This window comes from Physella acuta, unplaced genomic scaffold (genome assembly GCF_028476545.2).
Source record: "Physella acuta isolate Inbredline_101_S28 unplaced genomic scaffold, ASM2847654v3 ptg000090l, whole genome shotgun sequence".
Taxonomy (NCBI): domain Eukaryota; kingdom Metazoa; phylum Mollusca; class Gastropoda; family Physidae; genus Physella; species Physella acuta.
Window position 1 is genome coordinate 1,541,715 of NW_026731610.1, and position 24,595 is coordinate 1,566,309.

Below are 24,595 nucleotides of genomic sequence, written 5' to 3' on the forward strand. Positions count from 1 at the left end.
TAGATATGCCCATGCATTGAGTAAGTGATCTCTATTCGACTGAATCCGAAAGTCGGAAAATCATAATCGATCTCCTTTTGTAAAAATTACATATTTAATTTTTAAAAATATACAATTATTCTTTTCTTATAACAGTTAGCATTGGTTAAATACGGCTTTAGTAATGTCGCATATACCAAATACATTTTACCACTATATGATTTTTAGTGTCTTTTGATACTATTGTCATAGTTTGTTTTCTATAAACAGTCTTATAAACCCTAAGGTTATTAGTATATATATATATATATATATATATATATATATATATATATATATATATATATATATATATATATATATATATATAGGCCTATATACCTCTAGACAGTGGCGTAGCGAGGTTGGGTGTCACCCGGTGCGGCACTTAATGGTGTAACCCCCCCCCCCCCCCCACAGAGGCGCAGCGACGCTTCCCGTGGACAAATTTTCGATTTGCACCCCCTCCCCTCAAACTTTCGATTTGCTACCCCCCCCCCCCCCCCCTTCAAACTTTCGATTTGCACCCCCATCCAAACTTTCGATTTGCACCCCCCTGTCAAGTTTTTTTCTATATATTTTGCTATTTTTTGCGTTGGTGTCACCCCCCCCCCCCTAAATGGTGTCACCCGGTGCGGTCCGCACCCCACCACCCCCCCCCTCGCTACGCCTCTGCCTCTAGAACAGTCAGGTTAGTCCATAATCTCATCTGTCCACAGTGCCTGTGAGATACTAGAGGCCCTGTACAAGATCTGTCTGGACAGGAAGATCCAGAGCGTGCTGGAGAAGGAGCGTGTGGACCTGGTCTCCCTGGCCCTGGACGTGCTTAAGTACGGGGACGAGGCTGAGAAGAAGATCGCCGGACACACGGTGCTTCGTCTCTCTGTGGACGAGTTCATGTGGAGCCGTATAAAGGTAAAGCAGGATGGGTCTATTTTTAGGCGGTTAGATAGCCCGAATGAGTGTTAAACAGAAAGTTCGTTCCTCCGAATTTCGGGCAGTTTACGAAATGTTCGGTTGTCAGATCTTTAGGCAGTTTGCGAAAAGTTCGGTTGTCAGGTCATTGGGCAGTTTGCGAAATGTTCAGTTGTCAGGTCATTGGGCAGTTTGCGAAATGTTCAGTTGTCAGGTCATTGGGCAGTTTGCGACTTGTGACCTGGAGGCAGTTACGAGAGAAAACTCCATAACATCAAAATTAAATCTATCTTTATGTCGTGAAAGTAGGTTATGGAAACATATCCAGAGAGAAAATCAGGCTAAGTCAACTATTTGATATAATTGAGAACGAATAAAAGAAATAACTGAGTGCGTCACTAGGTGTCTTTAGAGTAAAGAAGAATACGTTTTTTTCATCTTTATAACTAAGTCACATAATATAAAATACGTATTATATGTGTATAAAGATCGATGTATACTTTATTTTGAGAAGGGGAAGTTGAGTGGGGGGGGGGGGCGTTTGTTAAAGTCTTACAAACAATAACTTCTAAATTCATGTAAATTTACTTAGAATGATTTTACTAAAAACGATACAAAGTACTGCTCGACGTACCTCTAAATTAAATTATATATTATATTTCAATTATAGAAAAGTAAGCAGATACAGGAGTATATAGCGTCCTATGCCAACACATTTGAAACGACGCAGGATTTTTCCAACCTTGTGGCTTGTACTCTGAAACAGAAGATGGCCGATTCCACACTTACAAGTAACGTATTTTCTTTTTAAATTACTGACTTAGATTAGGGCACAGCTAGACGGTTTGTCAACTGCGGAAATTCCAACAAAATACAAACACAATATAAGTAACTGACAACACTATAATTAGAAACAGATTTTCGTTATTAGATGAGAAGATGCAATTAAATTATAACAGTGAGATTAAAAAGTTACTAAATTTTAGTTATCATGCTCCTTCCTATCAAACTTTTAAAAAAAAATTGTTCGATCTTCTTCGTTCTTAATTTTAGTATCGGAAGGGATCCCCCTCCAACACAATTAAGGATACGTGTCAACTGGTTATGCGCCATTGAGGCCATTGACTCCGATTTCCGCCTGGATTATATCAAGAACAAACTACAAGTTGTCTCTCCTAGAATAGTGGCTGTCCCCAGATAACGAGCCTCATCTGCCCGAGGGTTCTACTCGAGACTCTTCGGTTTAGCAACCTTGAGCTTAACCGACTCGACCACGCTGACACTTATCGTTCGATCAAATTTGAACACAACATTAGAAGCTGAAAGGGTGGGGGATGAATGCCGACAGGACTATTATGTTCTCAACATTGGAAACAAGAAAAACACCTAGGGGCTGAGGGGTCGGCGTAATGTGGTCCCGAGTGCAAACCCCCCTGCGAGTGAGGCTCGATAACTGGGGATAGCATCCCATTTTGGAGAGACAATTCTAAAATCGAACAACTGCTGCAATGGAAGCAAATCCAGAACGAAAAGCATCCTGAAATAATAATCTGTAACAATAATCATATTATCATGTTTGTGCAAAAGACACACGGGGCAGATGAAGTAGAGTTCATCTGTTTCTATGACCGAGGAATACAAAGAGTAAATGTGGTCAGCTTTTTTCCGTAACTTAAGTCAGTTACTTATCAGAGCTGGGTCGACTCAGGACGTTCCACTTATTTGAACCTGGATTTGAGCTCGGGACGCTCGGGTTAGTAGTCTAGCTCTCTACCGCTAGGCTACGTCGTACCAAAGTGTGTAACAATAACTGTTTGTTAAAAATAGTGTTCAAACTAAACAGAAGTTATGTATATTTTTGAGTTATTTGTTGAATACTAACCAGTAGCATTGTTTTATTTTCTCAGCACAAAAGATTTCCAAAGTTCAAACCAAAATCGACGTCTTCATCGTTTATTCAGAGGTTGATACTGCACCAGTTCAGAAGGCAAGGAATTAGTCTTTTTTTTTTAAATTATTTCTTATACGTTCTTATAAGCTATTTCAATTCTTATATTCAAACCAAAATTTTAGCAATAATTAGATTTTTGTGTTAACTAGTTTTGCAAACTCGCCAGGATGTGTTTTTTTTTTACATTTGTTTTATTTAACTTTTAATAAGACATTTATTAAGATATGAACAAATTGTTTTTGTCAAACTTAAACTTCATTTTTGTTGGCTGAAATACAATTTCTAAAGCTGTGGTGATGGTCGTCACTGTTTGATTGAAACCTTCGGGGGGGGGGGGGTGATGCGGGGAGGGGAATGGGGGGAATGGGGGGGGTCCATTCCCCCGAAGAGATGCCTGGAAGAAACTCTGCTGTTTAGGAGCAACTGCAGCAACTTAAATCATGTTTCTATTTTTTTTTAATCTGCCTGACTCAACAACTGGTACCTTGTCATGTTTGACTGTACCAACACGCAGGGGCGTAGCGAGGGGGGGGGGGGCGGGGGGTGCGGACCGCACCGGGTGACACCATTTAGGGGGGTGACACCAAGGCAAAAAATAGCAAAATATATAGAGAAAAACTTGATGGGGGGGGGGTGCAAATCGAAAGTTTGAAGGGGGGGTGTAAATCAAAAACTTGAGAGGGGGGGTGCAAATCGAAAGTTTGAGGGGGGGGTGCAAATCGAAAACATGAAAGTTTGTCCCCGGGAAGGGTCGCAGCGCCTCTGGGGGGGGGGTGACACCATTAAGTGCCGCACCGGGTGACACCCGACCTCGCTACGCCACTGCCAACACGAATATTTTTTTGGTTAATCTCCCAAACTCCTGCTCTGCAAGTTTAGGTCTGATTCATTTTGGAATCAAATTAGCCGACTCAAGGTGATGTCTTATTTCAACTTTACCATTTCTTCTCTTCTTCTTCTTCTTAATCCCGTTCATGCCCACGACACATGGGGCAGATGAAGTAGAGTTCATCTCATTCATTGACCTCGGCATATGAAGGGATAGCTATAACATTTGGGTTTCTCATAGTGAAGACAGTCATGAATAATATCTTTTGAACTTCTTTTTTAATCTTTAATTTTTTTTAATTAGTATATTCTTTCTTTGACGCGGAAACCAATGGTTTGAATTATTAAAAATAACGTAAATCGCAATTTAAAAAGTTTGGTGTTCAAAATTACTCACAGTTTTCTAATTTGCCTTACACATATAATTATTCTAAATTCTGTAAAATATAAATATTAGATTAAATAGACTATATTATTTATACAATCACCTATTTAATTTAGTTAAAGTTTTTAAATTTTATTAAATTTTAGTTACAACAGAGTTTTTATTGATTTTAACTACAGTTTGTAACAAAGTTATAGGTTATTTCCCTTGATTATTTAAAGTTGTAAAAGGGGAGTAAATATCGTTATGTGTGTTGACGTGGCTAAACACACGACAGCTAAACCGAAATAAACATACCTGGACAGTCTGAGAAAATAAAATGTATACATTATAAGTGGGTAAAATTGAGTTTAAAATATTTAACATAAACCCACAAATAACCACATGGTCTGAACTAAGTAAAAGCTTGTAGAAATTCATCAAGTTCACCAATGTGTTTGGATGTGTGCTACAGTCGTCTCCCCTTAATCGGGACACCCAGTGAAGGCGTTTTATCCCAATTAAATAAATGGATGAACCTTATATGGGCAATTATAAGTATAATTAATTATTTGCATGTAAAAAAACAATAGGTATAGTGCACCATAAATAATCGTTTATTTAAAAAAAAACGTCTTGAAATAGTATGAAATTAAAATAAACTTCACCTTTCGCAGAGGCGTCGCGAGGTGGGGGCGGGTGGTGACCGGGTAACACCATATATGGGGGTGACATCAAGAAACATTTTTTTAAGTACAAATGTATTATCCCGACAAGGGCGGGGGTGAGACTATGAGGTAAACATGCAAAATATAGAGAAAGACAAAGTTACAACCTGGTGTATTGACAGCCGACTATTAAATGCGAACACTTTAATACTTTTTTAGGGGGGGGGGGGTAGAGAGTGAAAGTTCCCTTTCAAACCTGACGGTCTATGGGGCAAGTGAAGTAGAGTTCACTTGTTTATGTGACCTCGGCATATGAAGATAAAATGTGGTCGGCTCTATGCCCAGCCGCCTTTAGAGTGAAAACAACTGCAACATTTATAGTGAAAATAAAAGGGAGTGACACCAAGAGGTGGCGCACCGGGTGATACCCGATCTAGCGACGCCACTGACTTTCGAAGGTGATCGTCCATGGTGCAGAAATAGAGTTACCCTGTTTCTGTGAATTTATCATATAAAGGCATAAAATAGTCAGCACTATGCCCAGCCGGCTTTACTTTACCTTGAGTTTCGTACCCATAAGAGCTAAGCAGACTCAGGGACTAGAGAATTTTGGTAGCAGTCGAGCGCTCTACCTGCCGGCCACGCCGCTCCCTGTGGTACCCATTTCAATTGTTTTGACCAAAGGACTCGAACCCTTGAACTGAATCTGAGAAGTCCAGGTTAGCAATAGCAGTCATATGCTCTATACCTGTGGTTCTTAACCTGGGTTCAGTCGAACCCCAGGGATTCGATGAGTCAGACTCAGGGTTTCGGTGAGGCAGAGGCGTAGCGAGGGGGGCGGGGAGGGGGGTATATATGTCCCCGGGCGCCGACCCTAGGGGGCGCCAAAATGGATTTGAAAAAAAATTAAAACCTCATTTTAGCTGCAGTTTTGCATTACAAATAATAAAAAATATGGTGGAGGGTGGGGCGTCAAATTGAAAGTTTGTCCTGGGTGGGGGGTGCAAATTGAAAATTGAAAGGTTGTTCCCAAGAGGGTCGCCAAATTGAAAGTCTGTCCCCGGGTGCCGGGAAGGGTCGCTACTCCTCTGCTCTGAAAGTAGGTTTCCGGGGGAGGGGGGTGCCAAATTGAAAGTAGGTTTCCTGGGGAGGGGGCGCCAAATTGAAAATCCATGCGGACGTTGAAACTATAAAGAGCGATTTGGTGAATGCGGAAATGAAACTGATGAGTTTCGGTACCTCCGAAAAGATGAAGAACCACTGCTCTAAACATTTCATTCAAGACTTATTTGTTTTTATTTTGTTTCAAATTCCAGTTGTCGGTGCTCCTAAGACCACACGTGAATGTGGTCCACAAAAGCCAAAGTTATGAACTGCTGACCAAAACCACATTTGATGCAGCGGATATTATCATGATATACCTCACTCAACAATCCAGGCCGGACATGATATTTTACTGCGGTGAGTTGCTTAAAAGAGACGAGCTGACCCGCGACGTAGCATACGCCGCTATCTAGTTGTTTTATTTTCTACTTATCAACAATTCATAATTCGTGAATCGACACTCCCCCACCCCCCACCCCCTCTGCTTCCCCACCCCACCTCTATCCCTACCCCACCCCACCCTGCCCAGTGAAAGCAGCCGTTTACAGACGACAATCAAAATATCAATCAAAACTTATTATCTACCCTTAGTTTCAAATCGTTTAAAAACTAAATTACCTGCCCCTAATAGCCGTCACTTATTTGAACCGGCTCTACTAACATTCGGGGTGAACCATAGCTCACCTGACAGGTGGGGATGAGGGTGGTGGCTATGCTGAGTGGTGTCTCGTATGGTCCCAACGAAGAGAATTATATATATATATATATATATATATATATATATATATATATATATATAGATATAGATATTTGATTACATCACTATAGGCAATTGAGAGTTGTTTTAAGCCCAGGCTCCTGTTGTATAATACCCATTGATTTCTGATCAACCTATTTGCTAACTAGACAAACTAAGTCAAGAGAAGGTACACAAAACTCCATTTATTAGTCTTTTTTAAGAAGCAAAATTGCAAGTGTGTAACATCTCATTTCTTAAACCCACCCAGTACCATTTCAACCATATCCACTAACTCGACTAATTATACTTTAATGAAACAGATTAAATAACGTTTTAGATCGTCCAGTTGGAATTCCCAGAACTGTTGATCACTCTGTATTTAACACTTTATTTATTGTTTGCAAAGTGTTATGTAACACATCATCATTTTTTTCCCGTTTGTCCACAAGACACATGGGCCAGATGAAGTAGAGTTCATCTGTTTCAAGAATCTAGACATCAAGGGATAGTGTGTCCAGTACTATGCCTAGCGGTCTTTAGTTTTCCTGACGAGATTCAAGTATCCATTAGAGCTGGGTGAACTTAGGGACGTGCTACAGACTCGACCCGGTATTCGAGCCTGAGACTTTCGGGTTAGCAGTCGTAAGCTCTACTTTCCGGCCAAGCCGTCCCTCCCTATAGGGCTGGTAAGTAGGTCACCAACCAGTTCTACGGCTCAATAAAACCTGCATGAGCCATAGATGACCTACTTACCAGCCCTATATAAAAAAGTTGTTTATAAACACGAATATAATATTATAATTTATTATTCTCAGAGTTCCTGCCCAACTTCACAGACAGACCCATCATCCTGTTGACGGATGAAACGGTCAGCAACATTCCCCCGTCCATCACCCAGTTCGTCTTCCATACCAAAGGTAACATTACGGTATTTAAAGGGTGTGGCTGTTTTTAGTAGCATCGCAAGAAGGAGGTCAAGCGAGGGAAAAATAGGGCTGGTAAGTAGGTCACCAACCTTTTATTGAGCCGTAGAACTGGTTGGTGACCTACTTACCAGCCCTATTGCTTGACTTCATTCATAAACGATATAATTAGCATGGCGTCGTACATTGGACATTGGTTTCTTGTAGATGTTACTCACTACACACGCGCGTATACACACATACACACGAACATATACAGACACACACGCGCGCACGCTGGAACATGCACACACAAACATACGCACACGCAGGCACATATATACAATAGTGTACGTCTGTATATTTATACACTAATTATTTTTTTATTTATCCGTACAATATCACAGAATTTGAGAACCAAAATATCGAGGACATCATCATTGAAATTAGAACACAATGTAAATGGAAATTCTATGCCAAACAGGTTAGTTAAATAATAGATTAGAAAACAATGTAATTGGAATTTCTATGCCAAACAGGAAAATTAAATTTTAAAGTAGAAAACAATGTAAATGGAATTTCTATGCCAAACAGGTACGTTAAATGTTAATGAATATTACATGACCGCTCGGCACTGACACTTTGGTTTACACAATTATATTCATTTAAGCATTGCTTGCTTTCTAAACATTCGTTGACAATATATTTATTTTTCTTTGACGGAAAAAAAAGTCGAAGTCAACTGCTTATATTTAGCAGAACAAGGTGTCACGTAATTCTTAATTGTATTAGAGAGAGGGAATCTCTTCCAACAAAATAATTAAGAAAAAGACTTCCATCGAGCAGATTGAAAGACAGCCTCTTTCAATTGTTGCACAAAGCCAAAGTCATGTATAACAATAGACTGAATTACTTTAATTCGCTTTAAATTTATTCTGACTTCAAATTTTGTTCTAGAGGATGGCTGAGAGAGAGAACTTTGGAGGACGAGAAGGGTTCCCATTGGATGCTTTTAGCTCATTATCTGAGGTCAGTTCACACTGTTGTATTTCCTTTCATATAACTCTACTTCACCATTTAACTTGTCTTGTCTGTCAACGTTATGCCCACACTCAGTTAGTTCCTGATGCCTTCACCTCATTATCTGAGGTCAGTTCACACTGTTGTATTTCCTTTCATATAACTCTACTTCACCATTTAACTTGTCTTGTCTGTCAACGTTATGCCCACACTCAGTTAGTTCCTGATGCCTTCACCTCATTATCTGAGTCAGTTCACACTTTTGTATTTCCTTTCATATAACTACTTCACCATTTAACCTCTTTTGTCTATCAATGTTATGCCCACATTCAGTTAATTCCTGATGCTTTCTCCTCATTATCTGATGTTAGTTTACACAGTTGTATTTGCTTTCATATAACTCTACTTCACCATCTAACCAGTGTTCTCTATCAACGTTATGTCCATATTAAGCTACTTCTGTATTCATTGTTGCTTCATCATTTTCATGATAGTAGGCCTATATTTAATTAATGGCACGGCGTGACCTAAGCAATGGAGCGCTAGGCTGCTAACCCGAAAGTCTTGAGTTCGAATCCGGGTCCAAGTCAGTAGAAAGTTCATTTTACGAGGTTTTGAAACATGAATGTGTGTTTTTCTGTTATCTCTGTTCTCCAAAAATCCATACCCCCCTCCATCTCCCCACGGAGAAAAATGACTGCTAGAAACCTTGATTATAAACGTAATTATAACACCCAAAATGGCTACAAAGTGCCACAATGTTGTTTTTTTAATATTTAATAGCGATACTAACATTGAAAACTAACAATTTAGTATCCGTATTGTCAGGGTTTCTTTCAGACAGTTTTCTCCGCGGGGGGGGGGGGGGGGGGGAAAGAGGGCGGATGAAATTTCCGAGGATGCACTGAAATTTACGGTGGGGGGGGGGGGGGCGGACGAAGGACACTGATTAAAAAAATAAATCTCCTGTATAAATTATACACTTTTTTTTTAAATTTCATACGGGAGGGGGATGGACGTGCTACGGGCGAAGGTGAGGGGGGGGGGGGGGTGGCAGTATCCTGAAAGAAACTCAGCATAATATCTTTCTTAAACTGGAACACAGCGACATTAAAAAACCAATTGCTCGCAACTTCTTGTCTCCCCAGACATCCGCGTGGAAAGAAATCGAAAAAGCTCTGCTCTCTCTGGAAACCCCAGCCAACAAAGTCAGCGACGTCCATAAGACCTTCCAAGACAACGCTCGTCTCTTCAACGTTCTCAAACTAGCCGTGCAGTGTTGTACGGGGCTGAAGTATTCCTCACATTACGCTTGTTACAATCTGCTGAATTTGTTGCATCGGAGAGTGCAGTGTGAGAGAGAGAAAGAGAAAATTATCATTTGCCGGATACTTTGCGATGCTCAGTTCTGTAAGTTGAGTTTTGAGCGGTATAAAGGTAATCTACGCAAGGCGAATTTGGATCATGCAGACGATAGTATAGATCAGCAGGAGAGAGAGGCAGACGCTGATTACGTCAAGAGTGTCGTCAGCACGTTGAGGCGGTGTTGGCAGGCGTTTTCCCGCGCGAGTGTGGATTTGGCGCGCGAGTTGGTAACCAATCAAATCGTAGACGAGCTGGTTCATGACGTGGTGGAGCGCATCGGCAGGAGTAAGGAGATTTTGGTGAGTAGGACATTTTGGTGAGTAGGACATTTTTGGGATTGTTGTAGGACATTTGGTAAGTGTTGTAGGACATTTTAGTGAGTGTTATAGGACATTGTGGTGAGTTGTGTAGGACATTTTGGTGAGTGTTGTAGGACATTTGGTGAGTTGTGTAGGACATTGTTGTGAGTTGTGTAGGACATTTGGTGAGTTTTTATGACATTTCAGTGAGTGGTGGAGGACATTTGGGTGAGTTTTGTAGGACATTGTGGTGAGTTGTGTAGGACATTGTTGTGAGTTGTGTAGGACATTTGGTGAGTGTTGTAGGACATTTGGTGAGTTGTGTAGGACATTGTTGTGAGTTGTGTAGGACATTTGGTGAGTGTTGTAGGACATTTGGTGAGTTGTGTAGGACATTGTTGTGAGTTGTGTAGGACATTTGGTGAGTTTTGTAGGACATTTTGTTGAGTGTTATAGTACATTTTGGTGAGTGGTGTAGGAAACTTTGCAGACTGTTGTAGGATATGTTGGTAAGTTTTATTGGACGCTATGGTAATATAGCTTGTAAGTCTCTTTGCTTCTCTTACTTAAAATTTGAAATCCCGTTAGCCAGGGTCAGGTGAATTCTCAAGGTATCATTATCAGTTTTTACGGTTTTAAATAACTTAACAATAGCATAAGTAACTTGTATTGCTTTCTTTTATCGATTTAATAAACATATTTACAATTGGTTCGAAAAATACTAGCTGGCTAGTATAAAAAGTTGGTGACCTACTTACAAGCCCTATTGTTCTAGCATATTTTAGAGTGTTTTATGGGACATTTTGGTGAGTGTAATATCAGACGTGCCCGGACCTTTTTACTTTCTCGTATATACGAAGTATAGAGAAAGTCTTGTAATCGTGCAAAAAAAAAATAGAGATTTTTACAAATCTCGACGTTTTACACCTCACTGATTCGGAAAAACTTAATTTTGCAATCTTGTCCGTATGTCTGTGTGTGTGTAAACACGATAACTTGAGTACCGTTACAGCTAGGTTGATGAAATTTCATATATAAGTATTTTATCAAAATCGTAGATCCTGATCAACTTTTGAGCGATTTCCGATAACCTGAAGTGGTACTTTTTCTACTTTGAATTTTCGCTATTTCCGATCTCTCAAAAAACGCATGTAAATTTATAGAGTACTAATAATTTTGCGCACTATTATGCAAATTTTGTTTTGGCGTTCGCTTGGTGCGCAATTCTTTTTTTCTACGAGATTCTATTCTATTTTTAAAAGTTTAAGTAATTAAAAATCATGTCTATATTCCGAGTTATATAAGAATACTCGAGAAAGTTTAGGGGAGATCACTCCCGGTTTATTGTATTTTATATTACACTACCCGCATTTTTAAGCCCTGGTAATAAGGAATTCGTGGCGAGCTTTATCGATTAAACGTATCCACATTTTTATTGAGGAGGTTTGTAATTTACTTTTAACGAATTTTACTGTTTAGATTAGCGTTAAGCCTAAAGCTAGGTCTAAAAGATTGTAGCACTGTTATCCACAAATGCTGGGCATCGAAATGGTAGCACTCCATAGGTTGAAGTTTTGTTTCTTTCTGTGCAGTTATTATTAGTTACGCCGAGGGTAAGCGAGAGAGTATTCGCCCCTGACGTCAATATTTGTAGTATTTATTAGAAAGGGAGGTGAATCCGAAATGTACACGGAAATTTTCATGTTATACCGTATACTTCTCATTATTACTATTATTCAACACAATATTTTCTTTTGACATTTTAAATTCACAAAAAAATATTAGTATTTTTCGTAAACTTCAAGGACACGTCCCTGACCTTCAGCACCAGTGTGCTGACCTTGTACCACCTCGCCATTCAGCCAGACTTGAGGCAGACTTTGAAGGACAGACAAATTGTCTACGCGCTGGGAAATTTTCTTACCTACGATGGAGAGCTAGGTAAGGATGTCCTTTGTCTGTATGATCATATGGGTCCTATAATGTCCTTCATCTGCTTATTCATGTGTTATACATTCTTTAATTTTTTGTTTGTTTTTTTATTTCCTGTATTGTCCTTTTTCAGCTAGTTATATTCAAAACTATCGTTCATTTGCTATTTTAGTCTTAAATTGAGTTTCATTTCTTAATAAGTTTCATAAGTTGTGATTTATTCAATATTTATGTAAATTCCTTCATTTGTTTAGTAAAAAAATTGTCATACAACTTTTTATATTCTAAACTGTCCGTCAATAGCTTTCTTATATACCAAATAGAGCTGACGGCCATTTCGTTGGTGAACTTCTTCTTCTTCGTTCTTAATTTTTAGTGTTGGGAGGGATCGTTGGTGACCAGTGTTTATCTATTACTGATTGTGTATCTATTACTGACTGTATATCCCCACAGAACTGACGACCATCTTGTTGGTTACCATGGCAATGATCGTGGATGAGTACCAGACTCACCTGCTGACGTCACACGAAGGATTTCTACAACGTCTGCTGCCAAGTTCCAAGTGCGAATGGCAAACCACGTCTTCATCAGTCAGGTAAAATAATATGTATCTGTACGTAGGAGAGGGGGGTCCGTAATTTTGTGACGGTGTGTGATTAAGGGGAGTTCAGATGGTGTGACGTCACTTTTTTGCATTATAAAAAAGCAATGTTAGTAAACGAGTTTCAGTCGTTATTTCGCGTTGTAAATAACGGTTTTAATAAATTGTAATAGGAATTGATTAAAAATACTCTATGTTGACTGAATTCTGACGAGATTTTAGAAAAAATATCGATGTTTTAAGAAAAATTCAATGGCAATTGCGAGAGGGGTTGTAGGCTGAGGTGTGACTTCATTTTAGGGGGGGGTCTAGCTTTTTGTGACGACATGTGACGGAGGGGAGGGGGAAGGTAAAAATCGTCAAAAAAGCGTGACGTCAATTATGACGTGGGTCGGGCAGATTTATGATTAAAGCGAAAAGCACACAACACACGAATTTTGGAAATTTGATGGTGAACGTACCCACGTTTTTGTCATCACATGTATGAACAGTCATCACAAGAACCTGCACAGCTCGAGGAAGCACAAAATCTACGAGCATTCATTGGTAGATCCCCTAGGGTCGGAAGAAAAATTTATTTTCTACTTTTTGTTCCACAAGAAAAACGTGGTTTTTTTTTAAAGTTTTTTTTAAGTATTTTATTATTTTATTGTAAGAGAGAACGGGAGCGTGAACTGAATTTGAATGTTAGTGGTGCACACCTTACCCACCGTAGGACACTCTTTTTCTCTTTCTCTCTATCACTCTTTTCCTTGTCTTCTCTTTCACTATCACTCTTCCTTTTTAACACGTTTTTCTTAACTCAGCTTCGCGTTTGTGGATGTGTGGATTTGTTTGTTGTTAAAATTGACATCGAAAATTAGCCCACTTCTGATTGCTCTACAGATCTGAAATTTGGCATACAGGCTACTTTCGCCTAACAATTTCAGATGCAATCATAAAACTAGCAATTAGAGACCGTAATTAGCTTAATTTAATTACGCCCCAAGGACCATAAAATTGAGGACATGATTTCTAAAGATACCGACAAGACTGGAGGCTTATAGACACAGTTACTTCGGCCCCAATCGATGTGAGCGCGCTGGCCGTGATCGTATAGTGGTTAGTACTTCGCGTTGTGGCCGCGACAACCCAGGTTCGAATCCTGGTCGCTCAAGATTTTTTTAGTCCGTGTATTTATAAACACTTAGTCAAGTCATACTTAATCAAGTCATTAGATAAAGTAGAAAATAAACTATATAAACAACTTTTTTAAAAACCACGTTTTTCATGTGTAGCAACGGACTAAAAAGGAGAAAATAAAATACTTAAAAAAAACTTTTTAAAAAACCACGTTTTTCTTGTGGACTAAAAAGTAGAAAATAACTATTTACATACATTTGATGACAAAAAACGTGGGTACGTTCACCATCAAATTTCCCGACCCATCTGCCCGACCCACGTTTTTTGTCATCAAATGTATGTAAATAGTTATTTTCTACTTTTTAGTCCACAAGAAAAACGTGGTTTTTTAAAAAGTTTTTTTAAGTATTTTATTTCTCTCTATCACACTTCCTGTTTTTCTCTCTTTCTCTCTCTCTTTCTCTCTTACTCTCTCTTTCTCTCTATCACTCTTCCTTTCTCTCTCTCTCTCTCTCTTTCCCCAGTTCTAGTAATGTTCGAAACACTGCAACATCACGAGTAACCTAATATTTCTTGCAACCTTGCGGTGGAATCTAACTATATAACGACTTACACCTCAAGCCCGGGTACCGAACTGATGATTTCGGGTCAGCACGCATGTTCTACTGCTAGACCTGCTAAGTGTTTCTTTCAATCTTTTTTCTCAAGGAGTGGGGGGGTCACATGAATCTTTCGGGGAGGTAGGCGGACTAAATATTCCGGAGTGGTGGAGGGTGGACACTGTTAAAAGTATAGTATAGTTTCTACGTAAATTTTATTTCGTTGTTTTGGAGGGATGCTCCCCCCCCCCCCTTCTCAAAGAAATGCATAAAAGTAACACGGGGCCTGCCTAGGCAATGTTATTTTTTAAAATCTGTACACCATATATATATATATATATATATATATATATATATATATATATATATATATATATATATATATATATATATATATATATATATATATATATATATGGTGTTCCAGTTTCAAAGAGTTACTCGTGGCATTAACTGAGCTGAGTAGACGGGACAAGGTGAAAAATCTTTTGGTCAACAAAAACGTCCTTGACCTAATTACTGACGTCTTCACGTCTGGAGACCTGGAGGAGAAAGAGAAAGCAGCCAAACTTCTGATGGAGTTGTCTTTCTCTGAAGGAAACCGTGCTAGGATTAAGGTTGGTCTTGTTTAGTTTTAAACTTTTTCTTAGGTAACACTATCTGTTTTTTTTTAACTTTTTCTTAAGTAATACTATCTGTTTGTTTCTTTGTTTTTAAGTTTTTTCTTAAGTTACACTAATGTTTATTTGGTGGGTACGTTTGTGGAAAAATTCTGAAGCTAAATGTTCGCTGATTTCTAATAAAACGAGTTCTTACAAACTTTCAAAGTGCAGTGATGAGAAGAACACAAGATTATCTAATTTTAAGTCTCGTTTGATATTAAATTTGTGACTAATATATGTTTAAAAGATTGTGATTTTCAATTTTAGGGTTTATCTATAAATGTAGTCATGCTTTTTTTGGACAATGTTTTATCTTCCTTTCTCTTTGTCACAAAATGTCTATAAAAAACTGACCCCCACCCCACCCACTAAAAGGACATCATACAGAAACTTCAAAATAGCTAAATTAAAACAAAATACATTGATTTATTTCTAAAATATTCTCTTTAAATCGGTCATCATTCAGGACATCAATTAAATTCAATTATGATTGGGAAAAAAAACGAAAACATTAGTTGTTTTTTTTTAACGAGTAATGAAGGCAAATTCAGATACTAACATTACTTCTTAAAATACAAGTGTGTCATCCCATTTTCAGCATGGAAGTTAATTAATTGAGGGTACAAAAAAAGGACAGACATCCCCCTTCCCCCCTTTCCCAAATCAAAATCCTGTCTACGCCACTATATAACACACAACCACTCGTGTAAAAATCTTGAGCACGCAGAACGTTAAGTAGCCAGGAGTCCCAGAGTTATATTGGCTGCCTGGGTCAGTTCATGGTAAGCTAAAGCAGCTGGGGATAGTACTGGGTGTACAAAACTAGATAATAACAGATGAGCTCTACTTCACCTGGTTCGTTGGTGATAGAACTATGAATGATGTGATATCTTTGACTTGCAGGAGAAGGAGCCCTTGGTCCAGTGTCTGAACACATTGGTGGACAAGGCTAACACGGAGACGAGGAAAGCTGCCAACAGGATACTGTGGTGGATCAACACGGACATTCAGAGGGAACATGTTCATACAGGTAAGGTGACATGGGCATTCAGAGGGAACATGTTCATACAGGTAAGGTGACACGGACATTCAGAGGGAACATGTTCATACAGGTAAGGTGACATGGGCATTCAGAGGGAACATGTTCATACAGGTAAGGTGACACGGACATTCAGAGGGAACATGTTCAGACAGGTAAGGTGACATGGGCATTCAGAGGGAACATGTTCATACAGGTGAGGTGACACGGACATTCAGAGGGAACATGTTCATACAGGTGAGGTGAAACGGGCATTCAGAGGGAACAGGTGAGGTGACACAGACATTCAGAGGGAACAGGTGAGGTGACACGGACATTCAGAGGGAACATGTTCATACAGGTGAGGTGAAACGGGCATTCAGAGGGAACAGGTGAGGTGACACAGACATTCAGAGGGAACAGGTGAGGTGACACGGGCATTCAGAGGGAACAGGTGAGGTGACATGGGCATTCAGAGGGAACAGGTGAGTTGACACGGACATTCAGAGGGAACATGTTCATACAGGTGAGGTGTACAGACAATCAGATGGAACATGCGAAGTGACATGGACATTCATAGGGAACATGTTTAGACAGGTAAGGTGACATGGGCATTCAGAGGGAACAGGTGAAGTGACACGGACATTCATAGGGAACAGGTGAGGTGACACGGACATTCAGAGGGAACATGTTCATACAGGTAACACAGGCATTCAGAGTGAACATGTTCAGACAGGTGAGGTGACATGGACATTCAGAGGGAACATGTTCAGACAGGTGAGGTGACATGGACATTCAGAGGGAACGTGTCAGGTGAAACTGACATTCAGGGGAAACGGGTGAGGTGACATGGACATTCAGAGGGAACAGGTGAGGTTACATGGACATTCAGAGGGAACAGGTGTTGTGACGTTGCTTGGTAGATAGATATGTTCAAACCGGTGAGGTAGTATGGTCGCTCAAATGGTTATTTTCAAAGGAATTTGGTATGAATAATTACTTTATTTGTTTTTCTTGCCTCAGAGATGTAGTTTCAAGCGTCCGTTTGTTCTAGTTGTGATAATAGGTGAAGGCGACTATGTACAAATTAATAAAATTTAGCTTTCCACGTTTATTTACAAAATAGATTCTTAATACGGCTCAGCTTTTAAATTTTAGATTGGAGAAATATTTTTATTTGAATTTTTGAAAAAATATAAATATTTGACTTCACATTATATATAAGTTTTAATAATAATGTTTTGTGAAATAATAAAATAAACAAATCACATTTTCTGTTTTATTACCGTTAGCTTTTAAATTTCGCAACAAAAGATTAGTTATTTCCCTTGATTATATAAAAAAAATTTTAAAGGTGATAAATACACATTAATTTTAAACGAATGAGTTTTTCTACATTGCAATACATTAGATATGAAATCTAAAAAATATTAACATTTACGTTAAACTTTTTGCCTCTCCCTACATTCCGTAGCTCTCCGTGGAGTCTCGCTAGCTCCTTTTAAAATAAATCATTGCGTAAACACCCTATTCATAATGTCTATGTTTATAATTTAACAAACTCTCCTAATGTCATGTACAGATGTAATAAATGGCCACATCATGATCAGTTACAACTCTGGTGATAGAGAAACGCTGAGAAAGGTAAGTGCATTCCATTCATTTGAGTTTGTATTCTACTTCAGTTAATAGTAGGGGCGGTGTGGTTGAATGGTAGAACTTTCCACTGCTAACCCGAACGTCTCGAGTTCGGATCCTTGAGTCCACACAAATCTGATGGATTCCTGTCTCACGTTAAGGAAAGTAAAAACGGCTGTACAGAGTGATGACTACACTAACCCTTTATATGTCGTGATCAACGAAATAGCTGAACTCTACTTGTAGTTTGTTCTTGGTTGGACGAAGGCTATAGAGGCAAAAACAGGCTGAAATCAGTCAACGGTCTATGAGGCGCATAACCAGTTGACACGTATGCTTAATTGTGTTTGAGGGAATCCCTTGTAACATTGGAATATTTAAAAATGTTTCTGCAACTATTTTCCTTTCCTTTCTTTTTACTTTCTGTAATTCTTCTTCTTCTATTTCGTTCTTAATTTTAGTGTTGGAAGTGATCCCCCTCCAACACAATTAAGGATACGTGTCAACTGGTTATGCTCTATTGAGGCCATTGACTCCGATTTCAGCCTGCTTTTCTTTTTGGATTTGCTTTCATCGCTTTTGTCCAACCAAGAGCAACTAAAAGGCAGCAGTTGTTTGATTTTGGGGTTGTCTCTGTTAGAAGAGTGGCTGTCCCCAGCTAACAAGCCTCGTCTGCCCGAGGATTCGAACTTTATGTAATTCAATTGACATATTTTTTTCAGTTTCTTCCCTTTGAATACAAACAATAAACATATTCCATAAGCTCAGATTTTTTATTTTTACCTCCCTTGAACTGTAGAATTAAATTATTTCTGCAACTCATTTTATTAAATTACTTTTTGCTACTTCAATGAGTCTATTAAACAAAACTGTCCCTTTATTCAATTGTACTTTTTTTTACTCATTGAACGTACTAATTCACACGCCTATAAACCATACAAATTAAACATTGCTAGGTGTACGACACATTGAAAGCCGCGGGTTATCGGACCTGGATGGACATCTACGACATCAAAGGCTCGACACTGGACGCTATGGCCAAGGCGGTGGAGAGCTCTGATGTTGTCCTGATCTGTATGTCCAAGAAATACATGGACAGCACCAACTGTAGATTAGGTCAGTTCATATGGTACAGCACCAACTGTAGATTAGGTCAGTTCATATGGTACAGCACCAACTGTAGATTAGGACAGTTCATAAGTTCATATGGTACAGCACCAACTGTAGATTAGGTCAGTTCATATGGTACAGCACCAACTGTAGATTAGGTCAGTTCATATGGTACAACACCAACTGTAGATTAGGACAGTTCACATGGTACAGCACCAACTGTAGATTAGGTCAGTTCATATGGTACAGCACCAACTGAAGATTTGGTCAGTTCATATGGTACAGCACCAACTGTAGATTAGGTCAGTTCATATGGTACAGCACCAACTGTAGATTAGGTCAGTTCATATGGTACAACACCAACTGTAGATTAGGTCAGTTCATATGGTACAGCACCAACTGTAGATTAGGTCAGTTCATATGGTACAACACCAACTGTAGATTAGGTCAGTTCATATGGTACATCACCAACTGTAGATTAGGTCAGTTTATATGGTACAGCACCAACTGTAGATTAGTTCAGTTCATATGGTACAGCACCAACTGTAGATTAGGTCAGTTCATATGGTACATCACCAACTGTAGATTAGGTCAGTTTATATGGTACAGCACCAACTGTAGATTAGGTCAGTTCATATGGTACAGCACCAACTGTATATTAGGTCAGTTCATATGGTACAGCACCAACTGTAGATTAGGTCAGTTCATATGGTACAGCATCAACTGTAGATTAGGTCAGTTCATATGGTACAGCATCAACTGTATATTAGGTCAGTTCATATGGTACAGCACCAACTATAGATTAGGTCAGTTCATATGGTACATTTAGACCTTCAGACCAGGCGGTCAAATTAGGTTAAGTATACCGGACCGTCAGAGTTTCTTTAAGGCAACTAACTGCAAACCCGAAGATTCCCCTCCCCCAGAACAAATACAAAGTGCATAATTTTTATAGGAAATATATATTTTAACCTGAGTCTGGCCAAATAAATTATAAGCACGCCCCCCCCCCCCCCCCCCCACATACACACACATCCCTCTAAGAAAATTAGCTGAAAGACACCCTGCTGATCCTAAAGTCAGTTAAAACGCCAGCCAGCAGGTCAGATAGCCGGATATATATATATATATATATATATATATATATATATATATATATATATATATATATATATATATATATATATATATATATATATATATATATATATATATATATATATATATATATATATATATATATATATATATATATATATATATATATATATATATATATATATATATATATATATATATATATATATATATATATATATATATATATATATATATATATATATATATATATATATATATATATATATATATAAAATATGTTCCAGAGGCTGAGTATGCTGCTAATCTCCACAAACCTATTATACCATTGCTAATGGAACATTCCTACAAACCAAGTGGATGGCTAGGAATCTTGCTGGGCTCTAAGATGTTTTACGACTTCTCCGGTAAGAAAAATATATTTCAATATTTTTATATACTTAACTACAGAAAATAAACTCAACTCCATTGTGAAAATTTTTCGAATGTACAGTACGAGTAGTTTCCCTTTTCCTGTGTAAACACGGTTGCTGTTTTTGTTTTCAGGAGAGAAGTATTCGTTCGATGAAAAGATCAAAGATTTGATCAGAGATATTGGTGATAGGGGTAAAGCTGTCAAGTAGGCGGCGTAAAGCAAAGAAGATATGAAACAGGAAGTGTAAAGTGTTGAACGTTTCAATACAAAACAATGTTTTTGTGCCAAATATATACATGAATTATATTTTAAAGTATAAAAATATGTTCAGTGTTTAATTTGTTACAATCATAATCTATCATACAGAAATTTACCTCATATAGTATTAAAAGATGTTTACATTTATTTAGATTTATGACTATGTAATAATTGTATTTTGTTGAACATTGGAATTCATATTATATTTTAAGATAATACAAATAAAATAATGCAAACATTAAAAACAATAAAACACATTGTAAGACTTATACATATTATAAAATACACCAATAATGACACACTTTTTTGCTTTTATTTATTTATTTTTATAATTGTGATTTTTAACACACAAAAAATTGTATTCTTTGGATGCTGTTGATATTTTATTTTTAATCTCAAACTACCGTTAAAATCTCTTCACGATCGACCCCAAACGACATTTTCCGTTCCATGTTTTTGGGGTGTATAGTTGTGATACTACTACAGCATTAGTTTTGTATATCACTATTCCCAGTGGCGTCGCGAGGTCGGGTGTCGCCCGGTCAGTCCGCACCCCCCTCACTTCCGCCTCGCGACGCCTCTGACTATACCACCCTTTATTTTAATCTTGAATAAGATTTTAATGATTTAAATATTCAAACACAAGTCAAAATGTCCATTGCTCTTTGATGATTAGCAAAACAATAATTAGTTATATTTGTTACAATTATGTACTTATTAATAAAGGCCTTATGTATATAATATTGTGTTTTTTTGTTTGTTTTTTTTTTGTTCTTTTTATATTCGAAGTTTTGTAAATATAAACACATAGCGACATAAGCGTACAATCGGTAATATATGTACCTTGACGTGAGACTACTCTCATTTCACCTTCTCCCCCCCCCCCCCCCACACACGCACACACACACGCTCACTCCCAATCGCAGGCACCACAGTTCATTAACCTAGACATTTTGAACCCTGTACTCACAATCAAATATAAAGTACGAGTTATTTAAGTTAGATTGATTCGGTTTGCTGTTAGATTGAAAGCCGCGTGTAATTTGCAAGCAACGAACCGATGTTTTATGGCCGGCGTAATTGTTACAAAATGATTCTTTTCACTTAATACGGGATACTTTATTACATAAGTCCTTAGTTACAATCCAGTTATAGGGCAAATGAATAAATTCGTTAAGTAGTTCTAAATTAATTTTTAAAATTAACTAAACTTTTGTTATTAAAGAGCTTATAGCTTCAGCTTTACTGTAATCATCAAAACTGTTCTACACTACACCATATTTTCTAGATAAAACATATAAACGTCAGTAGGATAAACTTTAACAAATGTTGTCTTATGGTCAGACATTAACATAATTTTAATCAACAAAATTAAGTGTGAAAAATGCGCATATTGATACAAGTCTTGTTACAATATTTAATTTTTTCCAAAGTACTTTAAATTGCGTAATAAACTTAAGTATTTTCTCTTTAAAAAAAACGTAATGCTTTGTGTTAAATATTAAAACAGCATCACTCAAACTCCTTTGTTTTTGAAACACCCCTCCTAATGGTACTTTAGGCTAGTTATTAAATAAGTTACATGTATTATGTACCCCTATAAACCATTCTTTAGCTTCTGGGGTTTCATTTATCGCATAAGATTCCATTCTCATGTTTACATTGTATGTAGTTGTGCTGAAGTATTGATTTTTAACTGCTGGCTCTAGCTTCTATAAACGACGTTGTTAAGGACGCACTTGTTCGTGTGCTGCGCGGTTATCAGAGCATACAATCTAGTGTGTTCATGGCTCAATGTTTGAGATCTATAACAGTGTGTATTCTAGAACTGACTGGTATTCAGTGCTATGGGTAGTGATTTTGTTTACTCCTGTGTAACTTGAGTATATATATATATATATATATATATATATATATATATATATATATATATATATATATATATATATATATATATATGTATATATATATATTTTTTTTTTCGGGCAAACGGCCTTCGGGCAAGTGTCCATTCGGGCATTTGTCGTATTCGGGCAAGTGTCCATTCGGGCATTAGTCGTATTCGGACAAGTGTCCATTCGGGAATTCGGCCTTCGGGCAAGTGTCCGTTCGGGCATTTGTCGTATTCGGGCAAGTGTCCATTCGGGAATTCGGCCTTCGGGCAAGAGTCTTTCGGGAAAACGTCCGGCTCCCTATATATATATATATATATATATATATATATATATATATATATATATATATATATATATATATATATATATATATATATATATATATATATATATATATATATATAATGTTTCTTGTGAAACAAACACATTCACATATCTGGGGAAGCGTGATCAATAAGGACGGGGAGGAGACGAGGACATAAAATTTAAAATGTCGTATCAACAAGGCTAGATGTGCCTTCAACTCACTGCGCCCGATGTGGAGGTGCACGGCCTTTCAACACAAATGTCAAGGCAGTGCCGCTCTATGGCTCGGACACTTGGAGGGTTACGAAGAAAAATATTAATAGGCTACAGGCATTCGTAAACAAATGCTTACTACATATACTTAAAATAAGATGGCCAGACAAAATATCAAACAAAGACATGTGGCAAATTTTAAAGTAACAGCCAAAAGAGAAAGATATCAAGGCCCGTAAATGGGGATGGATCGAACACACGTTAAGAAGAGAAAAAGAAACTATTGCAAAACATGCTATGGACTGGAATCCCCAGGGAAAAGGGAGGGTGGGTCGGCCAAAGAAAACATGGAAAAGAACGACTGAAGAAGAGGCGAAAACAGCTGGGCTCACATGGGCACAGATTAAGGAAGCAGCCCAAAACCGAGTCCGCTGGAAATATATAGTTGCAGCCCTTTGCTCCCCAGGGGCCACAAAGGAATGATGATGGATGATGATGATGTTTCTTGTGGAGGAGGTGACACCAAGAAGTGCCGCATCGGGTGACACCCGACCTAGCGACGCCACTGCCAATAACTATTTAATAAAATATTTTTCTCAAACAAATTATATCATTAAAATACACAGGTCTATAATTCACGAGTAACCGGTACCGATGGCTAGATGTTGCAAAGGGAATCGATTTACATGTAATATTTCATTTGTTTCCCATTTCAAAATTCAGAGCAGCTAGGGGAAGCAACAAATATTTATGAATTTTTGCACAAGGACAAAAGTAATAATTCAATAATAACTAAAATGATTGTTTTATTTATCATATTAAATATTGCAATTAATATGTTCTACCGTAATATTGTGTCTATTCTTTATACATTTTGGAGTTTTTAATATTAATTTGCTCTAAAATATGTAGAAACCCATTAAATCAATGACCGGCTGAATTTTTTAAAATGGGAAACTACCGATGGTATCCATAATATTCTACAATTCTAAATATTAAAATTTTGGATCCCTTGAAATCAAGGGACACGATCAAAGTGTTTGAGTATGTGAGGAGAGTGGAGGGCTGGGTAGTCCCAAATCTCTTGAGTCTCGGGATGACGAGTTGAAAGTAAATAATATTAGCGTGGCCGAGAGTTGATTCGTTTTTGATTGGTAGATGGGGTTGAGTAATCATGTGTTGAAAATCGCATGTTGAGAATGTCGAGTATTAGCGTTTTTGTAGAATAGCTTATTGCGATTATGTTATTTAAGTAGTCGAGAGATGAATAATCGTAGGTTGGGAAATTTGAGTAGTCGAGTTGATCGTTGAGTATAGTTCGTCGAGATTATCGTAAGTTCGATGGTGTCGTGACGGATCATCCTACCTAGGATCGCTCCTAGATAGCGTCGTCTAGCTGAAAAATCGAAAATAGTTCCAAGCTACACTTCCTAGGATCAAACCTACCACCAACGACAAAGACTACAGCTATCTAGGATACCTCAACAGCCCGCTAAATCATCATTATGATACCAGCTCAGCAACACTAGTTCCATAACCCCCCTCCCCCACTTCA

The 24,595-nt window shown here is 38.0% G+C and overlaps 1 protein-coding gene across 1 annotated transcript in view; it reads left to right on the forward strand.

The window, feature by feature from the left end:
* Window positions 1-21,348, forward strand: part of LOC131928166 (uncharacterized) — a 66,913-nt gene extending 45,565 nt beyond the window's left edge. Inside the window, exons 17-32 of the mRNA XM_059284109.1 lie at window positions 738-933; window positions 1,604-1,724; window positions 2,841-2,920; window positions 6,061-6,205; window positions 7,403-7,504; window positions 7,897-7,973; window positions 8,447-8,518; window positions 9,658-10,173; window positions 11,979-12,114; window positions 12,559-12,700; window positions 14,855-15,044; window positions 15,993-16,119; window positions 17,690-17,751; window positions 18,702-18,861; window positions 20,241-20,360; window positions 20,500-21,348. Coding sequence (XP_059140092.1) covers window positions 738-933; window positions 1,604-1,724; window positions 2,841-2,920; window positions 6,061-6,205; window positions 7,403-7,504; window positions 7,897-7,973; window positions 8,447-8,518; window positions 9,658-10,173; window positions 11,979-12,114; window positions 12,559-12,700; window positions 14,855-15,044; window positions 15,993-16,119; window positions 17,690-17,751; window positions 18,702-18,861; window positions 20,241-20,360; window positions 20,500-20,576 — 2,323 coding nt within the window. The 3' untranslated portion in view covers window positions 20,577-21,348. The remainder of the gene's footprint in view (window positions 1-737; window positions 934-1,603; window positions 1,725-2,840; window positions 2,921-6,060; window positions 6,206-7,402; window positions 7,505-7,896; window positions 7,974-8,446; window positions 8,519-9,657; window positions 10,174-11,978; window positions 12,115-12,558; window positions 12,701-14,854; window positions 15,045-15,992; window positions 16,120-17,689; window positions 17,752-18,701; window positions 18,862-20,240; window positions 20,361-20,499) is intronic.
* Window positions 21,349-24,595: the final 3,247 nt, after the last annotated feature.